The following is an 18,672-nucleotide window of genomic DNA, read 5'->3' on the forward strand; positions in this document are numbered from 1 at the left end:
TACCAACATCACCTTCTTAAGTTGAAGGCCAACATATACACAGCTTCAATACTATTTTAGAGACTTGGAATTGTGTTTGCTAGCTCCAAATCCACATCACCAAAAGTTCTACTAGTTCCGTCGATGAAAATCTGAAGAAATTTCAGTGAAACAACTACATGAGACATGCCAACTCCTGAACCAATCGATAATATTTCTATTCCCTGCCGGATCAATTTAGCTTCAGACTGTCTCTCCAGCATCGGCCTCCCGATAGTCGGCAGCAACAACCGCGTTGCTGAACCTGAGAAGCTTCTTGGCCTTGCACACCCTCATGGCGCCGTACCACCCGACGCCGAGCGCCGTCAGCCCCGCGGCCAGGACGAACACCCTCCACCCGGCCACGACGCACACGTAGGCCAGGAACGCCGACGGCAAAGCGCACATGGCGACGAGCGCGGGCAGCGCCAGCGGCACACGGTAGGGGCGCTTCAGCTCCGGGTGCTTGGCGCGGAGCCAGAGGAAGGAGGCGAACTCCAGCAGCGTGCCGAGGCTGTACAGGAAGTTGGCTGTGGCGACCACGTCGTCGAAGCCGAGGAAGGAGACGGCAATCGTCACGGCCGTCGACGCAACGATGGCCACCCACGGGGTACCTGTGAGGGCGGCGCGGCGGGCGAAGACGGCCGGGAGGAGGCCCAGGTCCGCCATGCCCAGGAGCTGGAACGCGCCGCTGCTCATCTGGGCCTCGAACATGCCGATGGACGAGATCACCGCGCCGGCACCCGTCCAGTACTTGAGCCAGCCACCGCCGATGATGCCTGTTTGGACACAGCAAATTTCACATTTTTTTAATGTAGGGAAATGAAGTGCATTGTAATCTGGCTTGCATATATAGGTTCGATTTGGCCGAACTCGATTCTAGCAAAGTACTGTGCGATTTTTTTTTGTTGATAAAAGACATTTTAATATTGCGCGATTATTGGAACCGTGTTATGGTTATTCAAGGAAATAAACCAATGTAAAAAATTGCGCACTCTAAATTACAAGATCAATAATAACAAGAACAAAACTGCATACTAGGCGTGCAAAGACAGGCCGTAGAATGTAAGCTATGCATACTGTTTGCTTGACTCTGGCCATGGCCCATTGGATATGGCCTCACAACATGCTCCTTCCATGTTGGATGGGCAACACATATGAACTTTTTTAATTTTTTAATATGAACATTTTTAAATTTAAATAATTTTGAAATATGAGTATTTTAAATTTGAACAGTTTTAAATTTTGAATAATTTCAGAATTTGAAAAGTTTTGAATTCTGAATAATTTTGAAATTGAACAATCTAAAAAATCTGAAGTTTTCAAAAATTAATCAAAATAAAGACCAGCATAAAACCGGACAACTTGGACAGCGATCAACTAGCGCGTCATAACCTAAGAGCGATTGGTGGTTTAAATGGGCCGACACCACCTTATTCTGGGATAGCTATCCGTGAGGGGGTCCCGGCCTGTCCTAATCATCGCTTAAAACGGTGAATGGAGCCCTCGTACAAACGATTAGTGCATGCAGCTCGCGCTCGATTGTGCACTGTTTGCGTTTGGTAGCTATACCATGTGGCGTGGAAGAAACGATCAGTGCATGCAGCTCTCCGTCCGTCCTATGTTGAGCAGAACGGACGGCTGTAAGCCACCAATCCCGGGTGGCCAACCGATGTGTAGCGCGCCGTCCACAGTGACAACCCTCCGAATCAGCTAAATCTCACGGAACAGTATAGCGGGCAATTGTACATGAATTACACGTACTCCCTCGATCTTATGAAACTTGTATTAAGTTCTCGATAGATCTACATTTTGGCAAAGTCAAGAAAAATTTCATGAGACAGAGGGAGTAGTATGTCTTTTTGGGAAAAAATTTAAATTAATTAATTATTTATAAATTTTTTTACGGTGCTGTGAGAACATTCACTATTGTTCATTATGCACACGCATGTAAAATAAGGGCAAAAATAGTGTCCATTGTCCTCGCTCATCTGATTAACCATGGAATGGGTGTTTTTTTCCAGACTTGGTGTACACTACTTCTTAAATGGAAAACGCTTCCAATCCGTCGCCCGATCGAGAGCAAAAGATCGGTCGTCCCTCCCATCCCGTCGGGCCCACCCACGTGCTCCTCTCTCCTCTTCCTCTCTCTCCATTGCTCGCTTTGCCTGCTTCAGCGCCGCTGCCTGCTCTGCGGCCCGCGCTCACAACCGCATCAGCGCCGCTGCCAGCTCCGCAGCCCGCGCTCACCCGCCTGCTGTAACACCCCAACTTTTGTAATCAAGTTTAAAGCAGAACTAAGTGGTGTAAAAACTGGAGCCAACAAAAACTTTTTGTCTTTAGTAAGATAAAGTAATTTCTCTTGCATAAGTGCCAGGTTTGGTATGGTATTATATATGTTTCTCCTTACTTGTAGAACCAATATGATCCTTGTGCCCTTGTGATCATGTCAGAACTAGTACTATAAAACTCTTTGCCAACCATCTGATCTTGGCAACCACTTTTATTTCGAGTATTTTAAATCTTTTCAAAAAAAATAGCCAAGATTCATTTTATATAAGATGTTTTCTAAAGAGTAAATATTTATAAATCTATAGGGGTCTATGAATACAAATGATCCCGCTGCTTTAAAAACTACAGATTTTCAAGCATTGATAAAATGATTTCAAACACACTTACAAAACTTTTGGAAAGAATATATTTTGTCTCTCCTATATATGACCTTCGAAAATTCACCAAAGATATAACTTTAAATTATTTTCAATCCTATTGTGACATGATCGAGCATTGAGCACTTGGTCAACAATCATTCTTGGAATGCTTGATTAATTGCTATTGTTGACCTTGTTTGATTAGCGTAATTTCGTGTGACTTATTGTTTTGGTCTAATAAAAAAAAGGGGGCATTGACTAGTCCAAAGATCATCTTAGTTTTTTTAAAAAACTTTTCAAAACCCCAGCCTTATCTCTATTTTTCGCCTTACTTGGAAATCAAATAAAATAAAAAGAGCGATCCAACCTTTTCTGAAAACTTCTGAAGTTTGTGGAATAGTGCATTTTTTTTATCACTTTCGCACTAAATAAAATACACATCTTATGTGTTATGTCCAAATTCTAAAATTCTTCCCAAGTCCCGTTTTGGGCAAGAGTTGGACCAAACGCTTTTCTTCTTCTTTTATTCTCAAACTTGTTCCTTTGCACTTTCCGTTTTCCCAACCATCTCCTTCATACCCTGGTATCTACCTTGGCAGTCTTGCACGTTTTTGCCTCTTTTCTTTGGCAAAGAAGATGAGAAGAAGAGGACTTAGCCGAGACAAGTATTGGGCCAAATCTAGCTTGTACGTACTTGCCCCTGCTCAAAACACTACCGCTTGACCTAGCTAACCCAGACCACCACGACACACACCAAGGCCAGCCTAGCACGACCTATCTAACCATGCTTGACATGAACCAGGACGCTACGGCCACGTCCCAGAACGCGAGCACGACTTCAAGCCCAAGCGACCATTGCAGAACAAGCTCGTCCGCGCACGGATGAACCAACCCAGCACAACACAACACCGACCCCAACCCTCTCCATGGACCATCTCTTCCGGCCCGATCGCACCAGGCCGCCAGCCCTTGTAGGACCCAAACCAGCGAGCCAGGGGCAGCTCAAACTGGAGCGTGCACGTCCATGCCTGTGCGCACGCCCATGCCAAACGACCGTCCCAGGTCGAACCCGCCCGTGAACACGCGCCCCTCCACCCTCTTTTGACGACGTCATCTCGGAGACGTCAGCAGCGTTGCGCAGGAGGCGAAGCCATGACGCCAGCAATCCGTCGAACACCCTCTGTGCAGTGGACCTGCGCTCTCTCCCGACCGTTTTCCCGCGCAGCGCCTCGCCCCGAAAACTCTAACCCGCGCGGAGACGCTCCCCCACCGCCCTTCTACCCAATGGCGAGCCCGTAGACTCGTACGCCGCCTCTGTGGTCCGCGTCCACCATGAGCCCGTCCTCGGCTATAAAAGCCGGCTGAGCTCCCCTCCCTCCACCACTCCTCACCACACCTCGACACTCCCCAGTCCCAGCTCACAGAAGCGCTGCGGCACGCTCCTCCTGCCTCCCGCTCGAAGGAGCTCCATCTCTGTCCGAGGTCGCCGTCGGGTGACGCGGAAGGTGGCGCCTGACTCCGGCGCTCTCTGCCCCTATTTTCCACTCCCCTGCACTCTCCCTTCTATCCCGCTTCTAACGCGCCACTCCACGTTGCCCAGGATCGCCGGAGCCGCCGCCGTTGCCACTTGGCCGCAGAGTGCTGCGAGGAAGACGGCGTCGGGACAGTTGCTGCGCACGAGGAGGACGCCCACCGTGCGCGCCTCTGCACCGCCTCGACCCATCGCCGCCCGCCGGAGTTCCGCCACCGACTGCTGCTCGCCGTCGGTGAGTCCCCGACCCGCCCCTGCCCTTCTCCCGTCCGCCACGAGCGTATGTGGTCGGAGGAGAACGACGCCCAGGTCGTTCGACCCTCGTGGGACATGCAGCTGCGTGGCCTAACAGCCACGTCGGCCCATGCATGCTGGGCCCGGCAGCTGGCCCCTTTTTTTTTCCTTTTTTTTTCTTTTTCTCTCCCTCCACCTGGAAAAGCCTCCTGGGCCGGCCCACTCCTCAAATCCGCACAGCCCAGGCGTTTCCCGCCCTATTTTAATTTTTGAATTTCTGTAAAATGTGATAAGAACCAGATACCTTCAAACGTTAATAACTCGTTATCTACTTACTCAAATCCAGTGAAAATAATTGTTTTAGTTCAGAAATTTCAATACCTTTCAAATGCCACTGGTCCCACATTTTTAGGATTTTTGTACGATTTTTAATGCATTAAACACGATCACTGTATTTCAGTTTAGTGTTTGTAATTTCTAAAATTGTAGGATTAATATTTTTGGATGAATCCAATTGTGTTAGTCTTTTTTAGTACTGTCCATCTAGGAAAAATAATTTAAGTCTCTGTTCATGAATTTTTGTCTCGGGTTATGAGTGTATGTGTGTCACAAGCAATGTTAGAAGTAAAATCCATTTGTTTTATCCAAAATCTTGCCACCCTTTTTGTTTTAAAATTAGCCCAACCATGATTTGTTACTGTTACACAACTCCCCTGCATATTTCTTTTACATTTCATTTAAAAACTTGGATCTTGAGTTTGGAATTGATTGTGTGTATTGTGTATTTTTGCGACGCTAGACACGAACGAGGGAGAAGTTGAAGGGGAAGAATTTGGAGAAGGTTTTAAGGAGGACCAGGGACAAGCCAACTAAGGCAAGCCATCTTTTGATCTCTGATCCGGTGTCTAGTTGGATGTCATTTGTTGATGTTCAAAGCACCTTCATTCTATGTGTGTTATTATCTCTATTTATATCATCTATGTGTGATTGCAAGTGGGGTACTCCCTAGTGGTGATGCTCCACTATTTGTCCTTGTGTTATGGGATGCATGGTAACATGGCCGTGCTATCCCACTTGGTTATCTTGTATGCTCAACTTGAGCATGTTCCATCTCAAGATAGTAACTTACACCACACCCACCCCTTTGTAGTATAGAGGTATCAATGTCATGGTCTTGGTGTATTCTCAACTTGAGAGGAGTATGCCGTGTACCATCTTGGAGAATATGTTGGATAGTGACACTCCACTATCTAAGTTGTGTAGTTAGCACCACAAATCTGAGAGTATATTCCTCCTTGTGTTGTGATAATACATGCTTACCTTAAGCAAGTATGATCCACTCTACTACCCCTTTATACCTCATCTATGGCGGGATGACTCTCATCTCGGCCGTAGTGCAATACTAGTTCAACTCATGGAACTATAGGTTGGGAACCCCTCAAGGTTTACCTTGTTGTAAATGTTTATGAAAACCTTGGGTGAGGCAATCTTACCCAAGCGTATGGTTTATGAAAGGAAAGGATCTTGACAAAAATGGTTGGAAAGAGGAAATGTGTGTGTGACTTGGGTTTTTGAGAAAAACGACACACGGTTCTTTGTATTCGCCGGAACAATTACACGACGCAACCACATTATCCAAAGTGGGTACGGGCTTAGTCCGACGTCCGTTGAAATTGGCATGAGCCACCTTCACAACTCTCTAGGAGGGTCGCGATGACCTTCGACACCGGGTTGCGCTCCGAAGGAGGCAATACACTCGCATTAACTTGCAGCCGGACGATTACCGAGGGTCTTCCGTCATGGCGCCGGAGATACGCTCAAAAGGAGGTATGCTGCCGGGGTGCCGGGAAGGGGTAAGCCCGCAGGGAAGGACTCTTGTCAAGGGAGACAGGCGAAGGACTATGACTGATTATCCGAGTCTCGCATACTTTTGTATGTCGAACCGGGGATGATCCCGGCGGATTTATCGGTTCTTGTGGGGAAAGTGCGCACACTCTGCAGAGTTAAAACTATTCGAATAGCCGCGTCCGCGGTCATGGACGGTTGGAATGGCCGTTACCGAGCTGTGTCGAGTTTTGGTTTTGAAAATGATTTCCAAAGGAAATGCGTGTGTTGGAAGTACCGGAATGGTACGGGAAAGATGTTGTGCCGACCATGTGGAGATGGTTGAGGAAAATGAAACAAAATGGGGTGACCCTTCATAGTGTTTCCATGTAGAGGAACTCTTCTTCAATAGAGATATAGAGATGTCTTAGATAAATTCTTGGAGTGTCCCCTTCGATTGAGAAGTTGGGATGCTATCTCCACCAAAAACATCTCTTCTCTTCCACATGCTATATCCACAAGAGAAACTACTCTTCCTCTCTTGTCTTCTTTAGTTAGAATTGTTATCACCTTCTTGATGGTTTGCGAGTACAATTCAAATGTACTCACGGCTTTGTCCCCGGCTATTTACTTGGCCGGACTTGAAGGAGTTCGACGGATGAAGAAGGAGTTGGCGACGTCTATGCGGGCTAGGAACGTCTTCCCGGCCGGTTGCTCGTAGGGTTATGGCAGATGACTTGGGTACTGCGCTATCGAAATGATGATGCTACTCGATGTTTAGTTAGGCCCTTCGAGGCTATTATGTAAGTATTGGTCGGTGACCATGTTGTAATTTTCTTATTCCGATTTGTAATGGATGGTGTAATTTGATATCAGTTCGGTTATGTGTTCCGACACACTGATCATGGGATCGTGAACTGTATACATAACAGGGAATTTCGGACAGCTAGTCCGGGGTCCCCACAGAGCTGGTATCAGAGCTATCCTGACTGTAGGAGACCTTAGTTAGCATGGACGTTAGTCAGGATATAAGTACTTGGTCAAAACTATTTACAAAACAATTTTTTTTCCTTTAGTAGATGGAAGAATAGCTTCCAATTTTTCTCACCCCTTCAAAACTTCTGATTCTTATCTCACTCTCCGATTACCAAACGCGTTGAAAATTTCTTACTATATTGTCTCATCCACTTCAAACCAACATATTGGACGATGTCCCCAACTCAGACTGATGACTCGAACCCAAGGATGGATCAATCCCTCGGGAAGACTCATGCATTTCCAACAGCAGCTATTGAAGATTAGATGCCAACTTAGTGTGCACATAAAGGGATAATTAGATCATGTCTTTGGTTTTCACCAAAGTCTGTCAAGGAGCTAACCTTGTTCCTCCATGGACTCGCACTTTTTGCAGTCGTTAGGGATCAAGTTCTCAATTCTTGACTAGTAATTTTTAGGCCAGCTACAATAAATTGTCGACTTTGGGAGTTCCTCAACAGCTACCCCTCTGAAGACCTCACGTTCCCAGGATGATGAGACCATTAGATCTACGCAGTTTTCGCCTCTGCCTCAACATCAACGACTCAACACCAGCCCGCTTCACCACCAATTGCTTAAAAACTCCTTGTTGAAGTGGATGTCAGCCAGATGAAGACGTCAACATATGTGACCAACCCGGACCTATAGAATGGATAGGATGAGCCCAATCACGTTGCTTGAGTTACCCCCCATATATTAGGCATCCATGGGTACTTATGTTACCATGATTGGCTTGATGATTGCTTGTAGTGTGTTGCTTTGAGTGTTTTTATCTGTTTGTTGTGTGTATGATTGCCTTGGTCCTTCGGTTTGAAAAACACTCTTGGTATGATAACCCAGCATAGGAAGCCTCCCTAAGATGTTTTCACCCTCTTCTACCTCGCCGTTAGAATGCTAACTTCTAGTTCATTGGATAAGTTAACGAAAGGCTCTAACTCTAGCCCGTTAGCAGTTGTTTTTCGACCCTCAGAAAAACTAACCCAGACTCCTATCTGCACTAACTACTTCCAAGATCAGCTGAAGCGACTCTACTACGTCAATGAAACAGAAGCCCCTAACTTCAAAAGTGACTGCACCTCTGCGAGAAGACATACGAACTTGGTCTAACCTTGGAGTATAATCGAGCTAACCTCGAGGATATCTTCTTGAAAACCACCCTCTAACACACCGTCTAACAAGCTGAGAAAACATTAGCGTCAAAGCCAAGCTACATCACATGGTTCATCTGGTCCTCATCAAGTGAAGCTCCAGAAGATACCTCAAGATTCAAGATTAGGTGTAGTTCACCCGCTCACTTCTTAACTACTATAAGTCAGCACCAACCCTCAAAACTAAAGATTCTCTTCGACGACCTTTGTTGCTGCTTCATAGGGATACCAACTAGGCGTTTCATCAACTTACTATACCGCGCGTCCTATGGTTTAGTTAACACCGTGAATGCCTCTTGAAGCTGTGGACTACACATCGCCCCCTGAAGATGTTTCAACTCAAGATGAGAGATATCAATTCTTCGAAAGCACCGACAAGACCCGTGGTAGAAGCTCTGAGTTCTTCAGAACCCCCGATGAACAATCTTAAGGGTGGAAGATGTCGTCTTCCACTAAAAATTAAGCTAACTCTATAAGCATTCAACCCTGCTAAAGCACCTTTGGGGAGCACTAACTCTCCTTGAATCATGAACCCCCGCTAGGATCGTTAAGAAGCTTCAGATCTAACACCTCCATGGAGTAGCCAACCACTTCACGAAGCTTGCCCTCGGAAGAAAATCTACCGTGTCACTCAGAAGCTGAAGTTGCGACCCTCTCAACAACAGCACATCTAAAGAAAGATGGAGACTAACTTTAGTCAACTTTAAAACCCCTCTAGTTCTACGCTTAGTAATCTCGGGACGAGATTATTTTAAGGGTGGAAGGTCTGTAACACCCCAACTTTTGTAATCAAGTTTAAAGCAGAACTAAGTGGTGTAAAAACTGGAGCCAACAAAAACTTTTTGTCTTTAGTAAGATAAAGTAATTTCTCTTGCATAAGTGCCAGGTTTGGTATGGTATTATATATGTTTCTCCTTACTTGTAGAACCAATATGATCCTTGTGCCCTTGTGATCATGTCAGAACTAGTACTATAAAACTCTTTGCCAACCATCTGATCTTGGCAACCACTTTTATTTCGAGTATTTTAAATCTTTTCAAAAAAAATAGCCAAGATTCATTTTATATAAGATGTTTTCTAAAGAGTAAATATTTATAAATCTATAGGGGTCTATGAATACAAATGATCCCGTCGCTTTAAAAACTACAGATTTTCAAGCATTGATAAAATGATTTCAAACACACTTACAAAACTTTTGGAAAGAATATATTTTGTCTCTCCTATATATGACCTTCGAAAATTCACCAAAGATATAACTTTAAATTATTTTCAATCCTATTGTGACATGATCAGCATTGAGCACTTGGTCAACAATCATTCTTGGAATGCTTGATTAATTGCTATTGTTGACCTTGTTTGATTAGCGTAATTTCGTGTGACTTATTGTTTTGGTCTAATAAAAAAAAGGGGGCATTGACTAGTCCAAAGATCATCTTAGTTTTTTTAAAAAACTTTTCAAAACCCCAGCCTTATCTCTATTTTTCGCCTTACTTGGAAATCAAATAAAATAAAAAGAGCGATCCAACCTTTTCTGAAAACTTCTGAAGTTTGTGGAATAGTGCATTTTTTTTATCACTTTCGCACTAAATAAAATACACATCTTATGTGTTATGTCCAAATTCTAAAATTCTTCCCAAGTCCCGTTTTGGGCAAGAGTTGGACCAAACGCTTTTCTTCTTCTTTTATTCTCAAACTTGTTCCTTTGCACTTTCCGTTTTCCCAACCATCTCCTTCATACCCTGGTATCTACCTTGGCAGTCTTGCACGTTTTTGCCTCTTTTCTTTGGCAAAGAAGATGAGAAGAAGAGGACTTAGCCGAGACAAGTATTGGGCCAAATCTAGCTTGTACGTACTTGCCCCTGCTCAAAACACTACCGCTTGACCTAGCTAACCCAGACCACCACGACACACACCAAGGCCAGCCTAGCACGACCTATCTAACCATGCTTGACATGAACCAGGACGCTACGGCCACGTCCCAGAACGCGAGCACGACTTCAAGCCCAAGCGACCATTGCAGAACAAGCTCGTCCGCGCACGGATGAACCAACCCAGCACAACACAACACCGACCCCAACCCTCTCCATGGACCATCTCTTCCGGCCCGATCGCACCAGGCCGCCAGCCCTTGTAGGACCCAAACCAGCGAGCCAGGGGCAGCTCAAACTCGGAGCGTGCACGTCCATGCCTCGTGCGCACGCCCATGCCAAACGACCGTCCCAGGTCGAACCCGCCCGTGAACACGCGCCCCTCCACCCTCTTTTGACGACGTCATCTCGGAGACGTCAGCAGCGTTGCGCAGGAGGCGAAGCCATGACGCCAGCAATCCGTCGAACACCCTCTGTGCAGTGGACCTGCGCTCTCTCCCGACCGTTTTCCCGCGCAGCGCCTCGCCCCGAAAACTCTAACCCGCGCGGAGACGCTCCCCCACCGCCCTTCTACCCAATGGCGAGCCCGTAGACTCGTACGCCGCCTCTGTGGTCCGCGTCCACCATGAGCCCGTCCTCGGCTATAAAAGCCGGCTGAGCTCCCCTCCCTCCACCACTCCTCACCACACCTCGACACTCCCCAGTCCCAGCTCACAGAAGCGCTGCGGCACGCTCCCTCCTGCCTCCCGCTCGAAGGAGCTCCATCTCTGTCCGAGGTCGCCGTCGGGTGACGCGGAAGGTGGCGCCTGACTCCGGCGCTCTCTGCCCCTATTTTCCACTCCCCTGCACTCTCCCTTCTATCCCGCTTCTAACGCGCCACTCCACGTTGCCCAGGATCGCCGGAGCCGCCGCCGTTGCCACTTGGCCGCAGAGTGCTGCGAGGAAGACGGCGTCGGGACAGTTGCTGCGCACGAGGAGGACGCCCACCGTGCGCGCCTCTGCACCGCCTCGACCCATCGCCGCCCGCCGGAGTTCCGCCACCGACTGCTGCTCGCCGTCGGTGAGTCCCCGACCCGCCCCTGCCCTTCTCCCGTCCGCCACGAGCGTATGTGGTCGGAGGAGAACGACGCCCAGGTCGTTCGACCCTCGTGGGACATGCAGCTGCGTGGCCTAACAGCCACGTCGGCCCATGCATGCTGGGCCCGGCAGCTGGCCCCTTTTTTTTTCCTTTTTTTTTTCTTTTTCTCTCCCTCCACCTGGAAAAGCCTCCTGGGCCGGCCCACTCCTCAAATCCGCACAGCCCAGGCGTTTCCCGCCCTATTTTAATTTTTGAATTTCTGTAAAATGTGATAAGAACCAGATACCTTCAAACGTTAATAACTCGTTATCTACTTACTCAAATCCAGTGAAAATAATTGTTTTAGTTCAGAAATTTCAATACCTTTCAAATGCCACTGGTCCCACATTTTTAGGATTTTTGTACGATTTTTAATGCATTAAACACGATCACTGTATTTCAGTTTAGTGTTTGTAATTTCTAAAATTGTAGGATTAATATTTTTGGATGAATCCAATTGTGTTAGTCTTTTTTTAGTACTGTCCATCTAGGAAAAATAATTTAAGTCTCTGTTCATGAATTTTTGTCTCGGGTTATGAGTGTATGTGTGTCACAAGCAATGTTAGAAGTAAAATCCATTTGTTTTATCCAAAATCTTGCCACCCTTTTTGTTTTAAAATTAGCCCAACCATGATTTGTTACTGTTACACAACTCCCCTGCATATTTCTTTTACATTTCATTTAAAAACTTGGATCTTGAGTTTGGAATTGATTGTGTGTATTGTGTATTTTTGCGACGCTAGACACGAACGAGGGAGAAGTTGAAGGGGAAGAATTTGGAGAAGGTTTTAAGGAGGACCAGGGACAAGCCAACTAAGGCAAGCCATCTTTTGATCTCTGATCCGGTGTCTAGTTGGATGTCATTTGTTGATGTTCAAAGCACCTTCATTCTATGTGTGTTATTATCTCTATTTATGTCATCTATGTGTGATTGCAAGTGGGGTACTCCCTAGTGGTGATGCTCCACTATTTGTCCTTGTGTTATGGGATGCATGGTAACATGGCCGTGCTATCCCACTTGGTTATCTTGTATGCTCAACTTGAGCATGTTCCATCTCAAGATAGTAACTTACACCACACCCACCCCCTTTGTAGTATAGAGGTATCAATGTCATGGTCTTGGTGTATTCTCAACTTGAGAGGAGTATGCCGTGTACCATCTTGGAGAATATGTTGGATAGTGACACTCCACTATCTAAGTTGTGTAGTTAGCACCACAAATCTGAGAGTATATTCCTCCTTGTGTTGTCATAATACATGCTTACCTTAAGCAAGTATGATCCACTCTACTACCCCTTTATACCTCATCTATGGCGGGATGACTCTCATCTCGGCCGTAGTGCAATACTAGTTCAACTCATGGAACTATAGGTTGGGAACCCCTCAAGGTTTACCTTGTTGTAAATGTTTATGAAAACCTTGGGTGAGGCAATCTTACCCAAGCGTATGGTTTATGAAAGGAAAGGATCTTGACAAAAATGGTTGGAAAGAGGAAATGTGTGTGTGACTTGGGTTTTTGAGAAAAACGACACACGGTTCTTTGTATTCGCCCGGAACAATTACACAGCGCAACCACATTATCCAAAGTGGGTACGGGCTTAGTCTGACGTCTGTTGAAATTGGCATGAGCCACCTTCACAACTCTCTAGGAGGGTCGCGATGACCTCTGACACCGGGTTGCGCTCCGAAGGAGGCAATACACTCGCATTAACTTGCAGCCGGACGATTACCGAGGGTCTTCGTCATGGCGCCGGAGATACGCTCAAAAGGAGGTATGCCGTCGGGGTGCCGGGAAGGGGTAAGCCCGCGAGGAAGGACTCTTGTCAAGGGAGACAGGCGAAGGACTATGACCGATTATCCGAGTCTCGCATACTTTTGTATGTCGAACCGGGGATGATCCCGCAGATTTATCGGTTCTTGTGGGGAAAGTGCGCACACTCTGCAGAGTTAAAACTATTCGAATAGCCGCGTCCGCGGTCATGGACGGTTGGAATGGCCGTTACCGAGCCGTGTCGAGTTTTGGTTTTGAAAATGATTTCCAAAGGAAATGCGTGTGTTGGAAGTACCGGAATGGTACGGAAAGATGTTGTGCCGACCATGTGGAGATGGTTGAGGAAAATGAAACAAAATGGGGTGACCCTTCATAGTGTTTCCATGTAGAGGAACTCTTCTTCAATAGAGATATAGAGATGTCTTAGATAAATTCTTGGAGTGTCCCCTTCGATTGAGAAGTTGGGATGCTATCTCCACCAAAAACATCTCTTCTCTTCCACATGCTATATCCACAAGAGAAACTACTCTTCCTCTCTTGTCTTCTTTAGTTAGAATTGTTATCACCTTCTTGATGGTTTGCGAGTACAATTCAAATGTACTCACGGCTTTGTCCCTGGCTATTTACTTGGCCAGACTTGAAGGAGTTCGACAGATGAAGAAGGAGTTGGCGACGTCTATGCGGGCTAGGAACGTCTTCCCAGTCAGTTGCCTGTAGGGTTATGGCAGATGACTTGGGTACTGCGCTACTGAAATGATGATGCTACTCTGATGTTTAGTTAGGCCCTTCGAGGCTATTATGTAAGTATTGGTCAGGTGACCATGTTGTAATTTTCTTATTCCGATTTGTAATGGATGGTGTAATTTGATATCAGTTCGGTTATGTGTTCCGACACACTGATCATGGGATCGTGAACTGTATACATAACAGGGAATTTCGGACAGCTAGTCCGGGGTCCCCACACTGCTGTCTGCCGTCCCTCTCCACCCTTCTCTTCTCCTTTTTTACTCCTCCTCCATGAAAATCCCCTAAAGCTCAAGGTCAACAAAGGCTATGACCATAGTACCTCTAAAATTGGAGGTTTCCAACCAGCCCCGAGGCTTGAAACCGGTTGGAACGGACCAAATCTTGTCTTCTCCAGTGGCGACCGTGCTCCGGCGAGCTGGATTGGTAGTCGGCGATACCAAATCGGAGAGATGGCCTGTTTTTATTGGTTTTATTGTTAATTACTGTTGTAAATATATTGTTGATTTGTTGTAAACACTTTAATTATTTATTGTTTTTTGTTATTAACTATTGTTGTAAATATGTTACTGATTTGTTGTAAAGATACTTCTTGCATGGAAAACTGACTATTATTGTAAACACCCCAATAAAAAAAGTTATTTTTGTTGTTAATTATTATTGTAAATATATTGATAATTTGTTGTAAATGTATGTACTGTACATATAATGATTAGTGCTGAAACTGTATGTAAACACACAATCATTTTTATTTTGTTGTAATACGTTGCATTTTTTGTGAAAATAGCTAGTGATTTTTGTGGTAAATCAATCTATAGCAAATATAGTGTTGTTTAACCTCTTTCTGTAACATTTACTTTTTAAAAAATGATGTGCCACTTTTGTTGTAATATCGAAAAAAAATTGTACACAGGGTGAGAGGTTTTTGTTGTAAAACTCTCTGTTCTAATAATAAATCACCATGGTGGTATTTTATGTGAATACCAAGATAGTTAGGGGCAGCGGGATATACACGTTATGGTTGGTGGGACAGCGGGTTGATTTCTTGAAACTTGAGGTGCTAAAATGCAAAACGTTTGCTGCTGCTATTTTTGGCCGGTAGATCGCGATCCAACGGCCGGGACAGCAACCGATTTTAGCAACCCACGTCGGGCGACCGACACTGAGCGCTGCCCTTCTTAAAAACAGCCGAATTGGTACGGAGCCCCGAACCGTTCGCTCGCTCGCCCCCCTCGGGCGACGGGCGAACCCTAGCAGCCGCCTCCCCTAGTCCTCCTCCTCCCTCTTCCCCGGCCGTCGCCGCTGGCGTGGGCCGTCGGGCGTTGCCCGCGCGGTGCCGGCGGCGGCGGGGCTGACCTTCCCCGCGGCGCGGCGGGGGCGCGAGGGCCCCTTGGCGGCGCGGTGCACTTCGGCTGACGGTGGTCCGGCGCGGCGGCGTGAGACCTGCGCGCCGGGTGGGAGGAGGAACGGCGGCGCAGCCAGTTGGAGGCAGAGCAGCGACGGCGGGCGGCGCGGACAGGACCTGCTCGGCCCAGATCTGGCCCAGTTCGGGGCCCAGATCGGCTGGGCGGGTTTCCTGCGTTTCGGCGCGCCGGCGGAGCTCCCTGGCGGCGGAGATGGTGCGGCGGCGGTGGATGGGTGGCGGCGGCGCTTCGGCCGGCCTGCTGCAGCTTGGCAGTGGGGCTTTACGGGCCTGGTTGGGCCCGGCCGGGCCAGCTTGGGCCTGGTTTGCCCCCTTTGCCATGTCCGGTCGGCGACCGCGAAGGCGGTGGAGGTAGTTCCCTCCCGCCCGGTTGGGGTGCCGCTACCCCCGTCCCTGCCCATGTCGTCTCTTCCTCTAGGCCCTGTTCCGGTGACCACAGTGTGACGACGAGGGCGACTACAAGACCGTGGTGGCGTGTGTTGGTGGGTGGCATGTTTGGTGGAGCACGTCGGAGCGTTCAGGGTGGTGGGTTTGGTGGTCGGGATAAATCCGTGTCGGCATGTCCGACTCCGACGCGGCGACGCCTGTGGGTGCCGCCTTACTTCCTGAAGGGCGTCGGATGTATCCCTCCCTAATCCCTTCCGCGTACCGGGGGAAACCCTAGGCCGAGGCCGGGCAGCAGCATCGTCGTCGTCGTTCCCTTGTTGAAGGTGCTGCTTGGTATGCGGCGTCTCGGCCTGCTAGGTACTTCTTCGGAGGGCGCAGCGGTTGCGGAGTCATCATCGTTTTCGTCAATCTGCCGGTGTCGGTATTAGTTTCTTTTTCGTTTCTTTTTCTTGTCGTTTGGGCTTGGTTGTGCTGCGGCCCCAGCTGTTTCGTTGTATCGGTTGGTTGCTATATTAATATAGCGGGGCGAAAGCCTATTGTGAGGAGGATTAACCATGGAATTTGTCATGAATTCCGCATCCTTTTGAAGCGTGGGAAGCAAAGAAAGTATAGGTTGGTGCAGAACCATACACAATAGAAACTAGGCTACAAAAACATAAATAATCGTACAAACTTTTTTTTGCATAAACTTGTTTGGTATAATAAACGTAATACTAAGGGGAGGGTACACCATTCGAAAGCAGTGTATGTCTTCTCGGTTAGTATTTTGAGAGAGCAAAACTAAATTAAAAATTGCAATCTTCTATTTTGTAAGACGAAATTAATGTGAAGTTTATCGATCCTTGTTTAAACCGAACAATATTACTTCTAGCAAGAAAGATAACACATGCCAGTCTCTTTCGATCTGCCCTTATTATCATTGCCAATGATCGGCATTCTGGTGTGTTGATCCTTTAAAGTCTTAGCACGACGATTTTGTGTATGTCTACTACAGCAAACTTTGCTCGGCCCCGATGATGGAGAGGCAGGAATGGTGGTGCGGCTTCGGCTCATGCTAGTGTCGGTAGTCATCGCAAGTGATTCGAGCACCTATTTATAATTTTTATTACTTTTCAAGCTAATTCTACTATTGTCGATGATTATCAATATATCTGTGATTTTTTTGTAAAAAAAGAAAACACATGAACGACAACAACGAAGTTGCTGATGTAGATATACACAAGGCAGACGACGTATATGTTCCTAATGGTACAAGGTACTACATGCATCTAAAAATCTTGAGGAACACAATATATTGTTGGAACGTACCTGTAAATCTTTTTGTCAAATATTTTTAACATTTTGAAATATATATTTTTTTTTGGCAGAGAGAGCATATGCACCCGGAGGCTGAAATAAATTTCCAAGAGTATTACTTCTACTACCAAGAAAGAAATATTAACTTGGAGAACTAAGGAATATGAGCGACAAAAACGGAGATGCTGACAGATATACACAAGGCAGACGTTTCTACTCCTAATGGATACTACAATACAGTACAAGGTACGTGGTGTGCTATAATGATCCTGGCTAGCTGATAGTAGTAAGGTAAGTGTTTGTACGTATATACCTGCGGCATCGGCCAGGTAGCCGTTCACCCACGCATCCGGCGGTGCGTCCGTGGCGCCGGTCGCCGCCATAAGCGGCAGCAGATAGCTGACGGCGATCAGAACAACCGCCACTGCCAGCGCCCTCGGGAACGTCCGCTCCGGCCGGTCTACCTCGCCGGCCATCGTGCTCGCGCTGTCCCAGTAGTTGAGATTCCAGAACAGGGTGTTGAAGAACATTCTCCAGTCCTTCCTCCCCTTCACCTGCGACGCCCACCTCCGCGGCCGCAGCTTGGGCACCGACATGGCCGTCATCATCACGAACGGGGCTAGCGACACTATGCCTAGCGTCACCGCGCCCCACCCGACGATGCTCAGGCCAGCGTAGTTCAAGAAGGAGAGGAACAGCGTCATGCCGATCAACGTGCCCGTGCGAGCTCTGCCGGGCTCCGCGATCACGGGGGCCACGCCGCCGATGTAGTCGGCGACGAGGGCCGGGTAGGCGGCGATGTTGATGACGATGCTGAGGTACTTCCACGTGCCGAGGAGGGAGCCGGCGAGCGGGCCGAAGGCGTGGTCGGCCCAGAGGACGAAGCCGCCGTTGCCCGGGAACGCGGAGGCGAGCTCGGCGGTGACGAGCGACTCCGGGACGCCCCACGCGAAGGGGAAGACCAGGAAGCCGAGCAGCGTGAAGAGCGGCCCCGCAGCGCGGACCGCCTTCTCGGACCCGTACGGCCCGCCGGCCACCTCGAAGTAGATCAGGAAGACGAGCGGAATCAACGTGATCTTGCGCCGGTGGCTGGACGACGTCGGGCCACCACCTTGTTGCGCGGTGTTGCCGTGCTGCAGCTGCTGGTCTTGTGGAGTGTCATGCTCCTGCGCGGCGGTGCTATGTGATTGTGCATTTTCTTCCTGACTCTGCTGTGATGGCTGTTTGGTCATTAGGATTTCTGGGTTCATGGTGAGCTTACGCAATCGCCAGACTGTTGTAGCTACCGTGTCGATCATTCGTGTGGGCATTGTGCTACTATATAGCTTGAGGTGAAAGAGGACGAAGGGAGTGTGGTCATTAGTTTGGTCAAGTTGATGCTAACTCCCAACAGGCCGTCGGGGCTGACATGTGATTCTTACCCATTTTTTGTATAGTTTTTCTCTTTTGCGAATCTCCATTTCCGGTATAGTTGCTTGCTGTGCGCTGCGTGCTTAACTAGAGACCGTCACATTTTGCCCTCCATCTCATTGAATGTATCTATGATTTGTCAAAATTTAGATGTATCTACATACTATTTAGTTTTCAGATATATCCAAATTTAGATAAATTCTAGACAAATTTCA

General features: G+C 47.5%; 1 protein-coding gene across 1 annotated transcript; it reads right to left on the reverse strand.

The window, feature by feature from the left end:
• Positions 1-222: 222 nt before the first annotated feature.
• Positions 223-18,320, reverse strand: LOC124695693 (probable polyamine transporter At3g13620). Its single transcript, XM_047228517.1, has 2 exons — positions 17,361-18,320; positions 223-797 (listed from the first exon to the last, which is right to left on the reverse strand). The coding sequence occupies exons 1-2, from the start codon at positions 18,295-18,297 to the stop codon at positions 223-225; spliced, it is 1,512 nt and encodes a 503-aa protein (XP_047084473.1). The 5' UTR covers positions 18,298-18,320.
• Positions 18,321-18,672: the final 352 nt, after the last annotated feature.

Source organism: Lolium rigidum, chromosome 3 (genome assembly GCF_022539505.1).
Source record: "Lolium rigidum isolate FL_2022 chromosome 3, APGP_CSIRO_Lrig_0.1, whole genome shotgun sequence".
Classification (NCBI taxonomy): Eukaryota; Viridiplantae; Streptophyta; class Magnoliopsida; order Poales; family Poaceae; genus Lolium; species Lolium rigidum.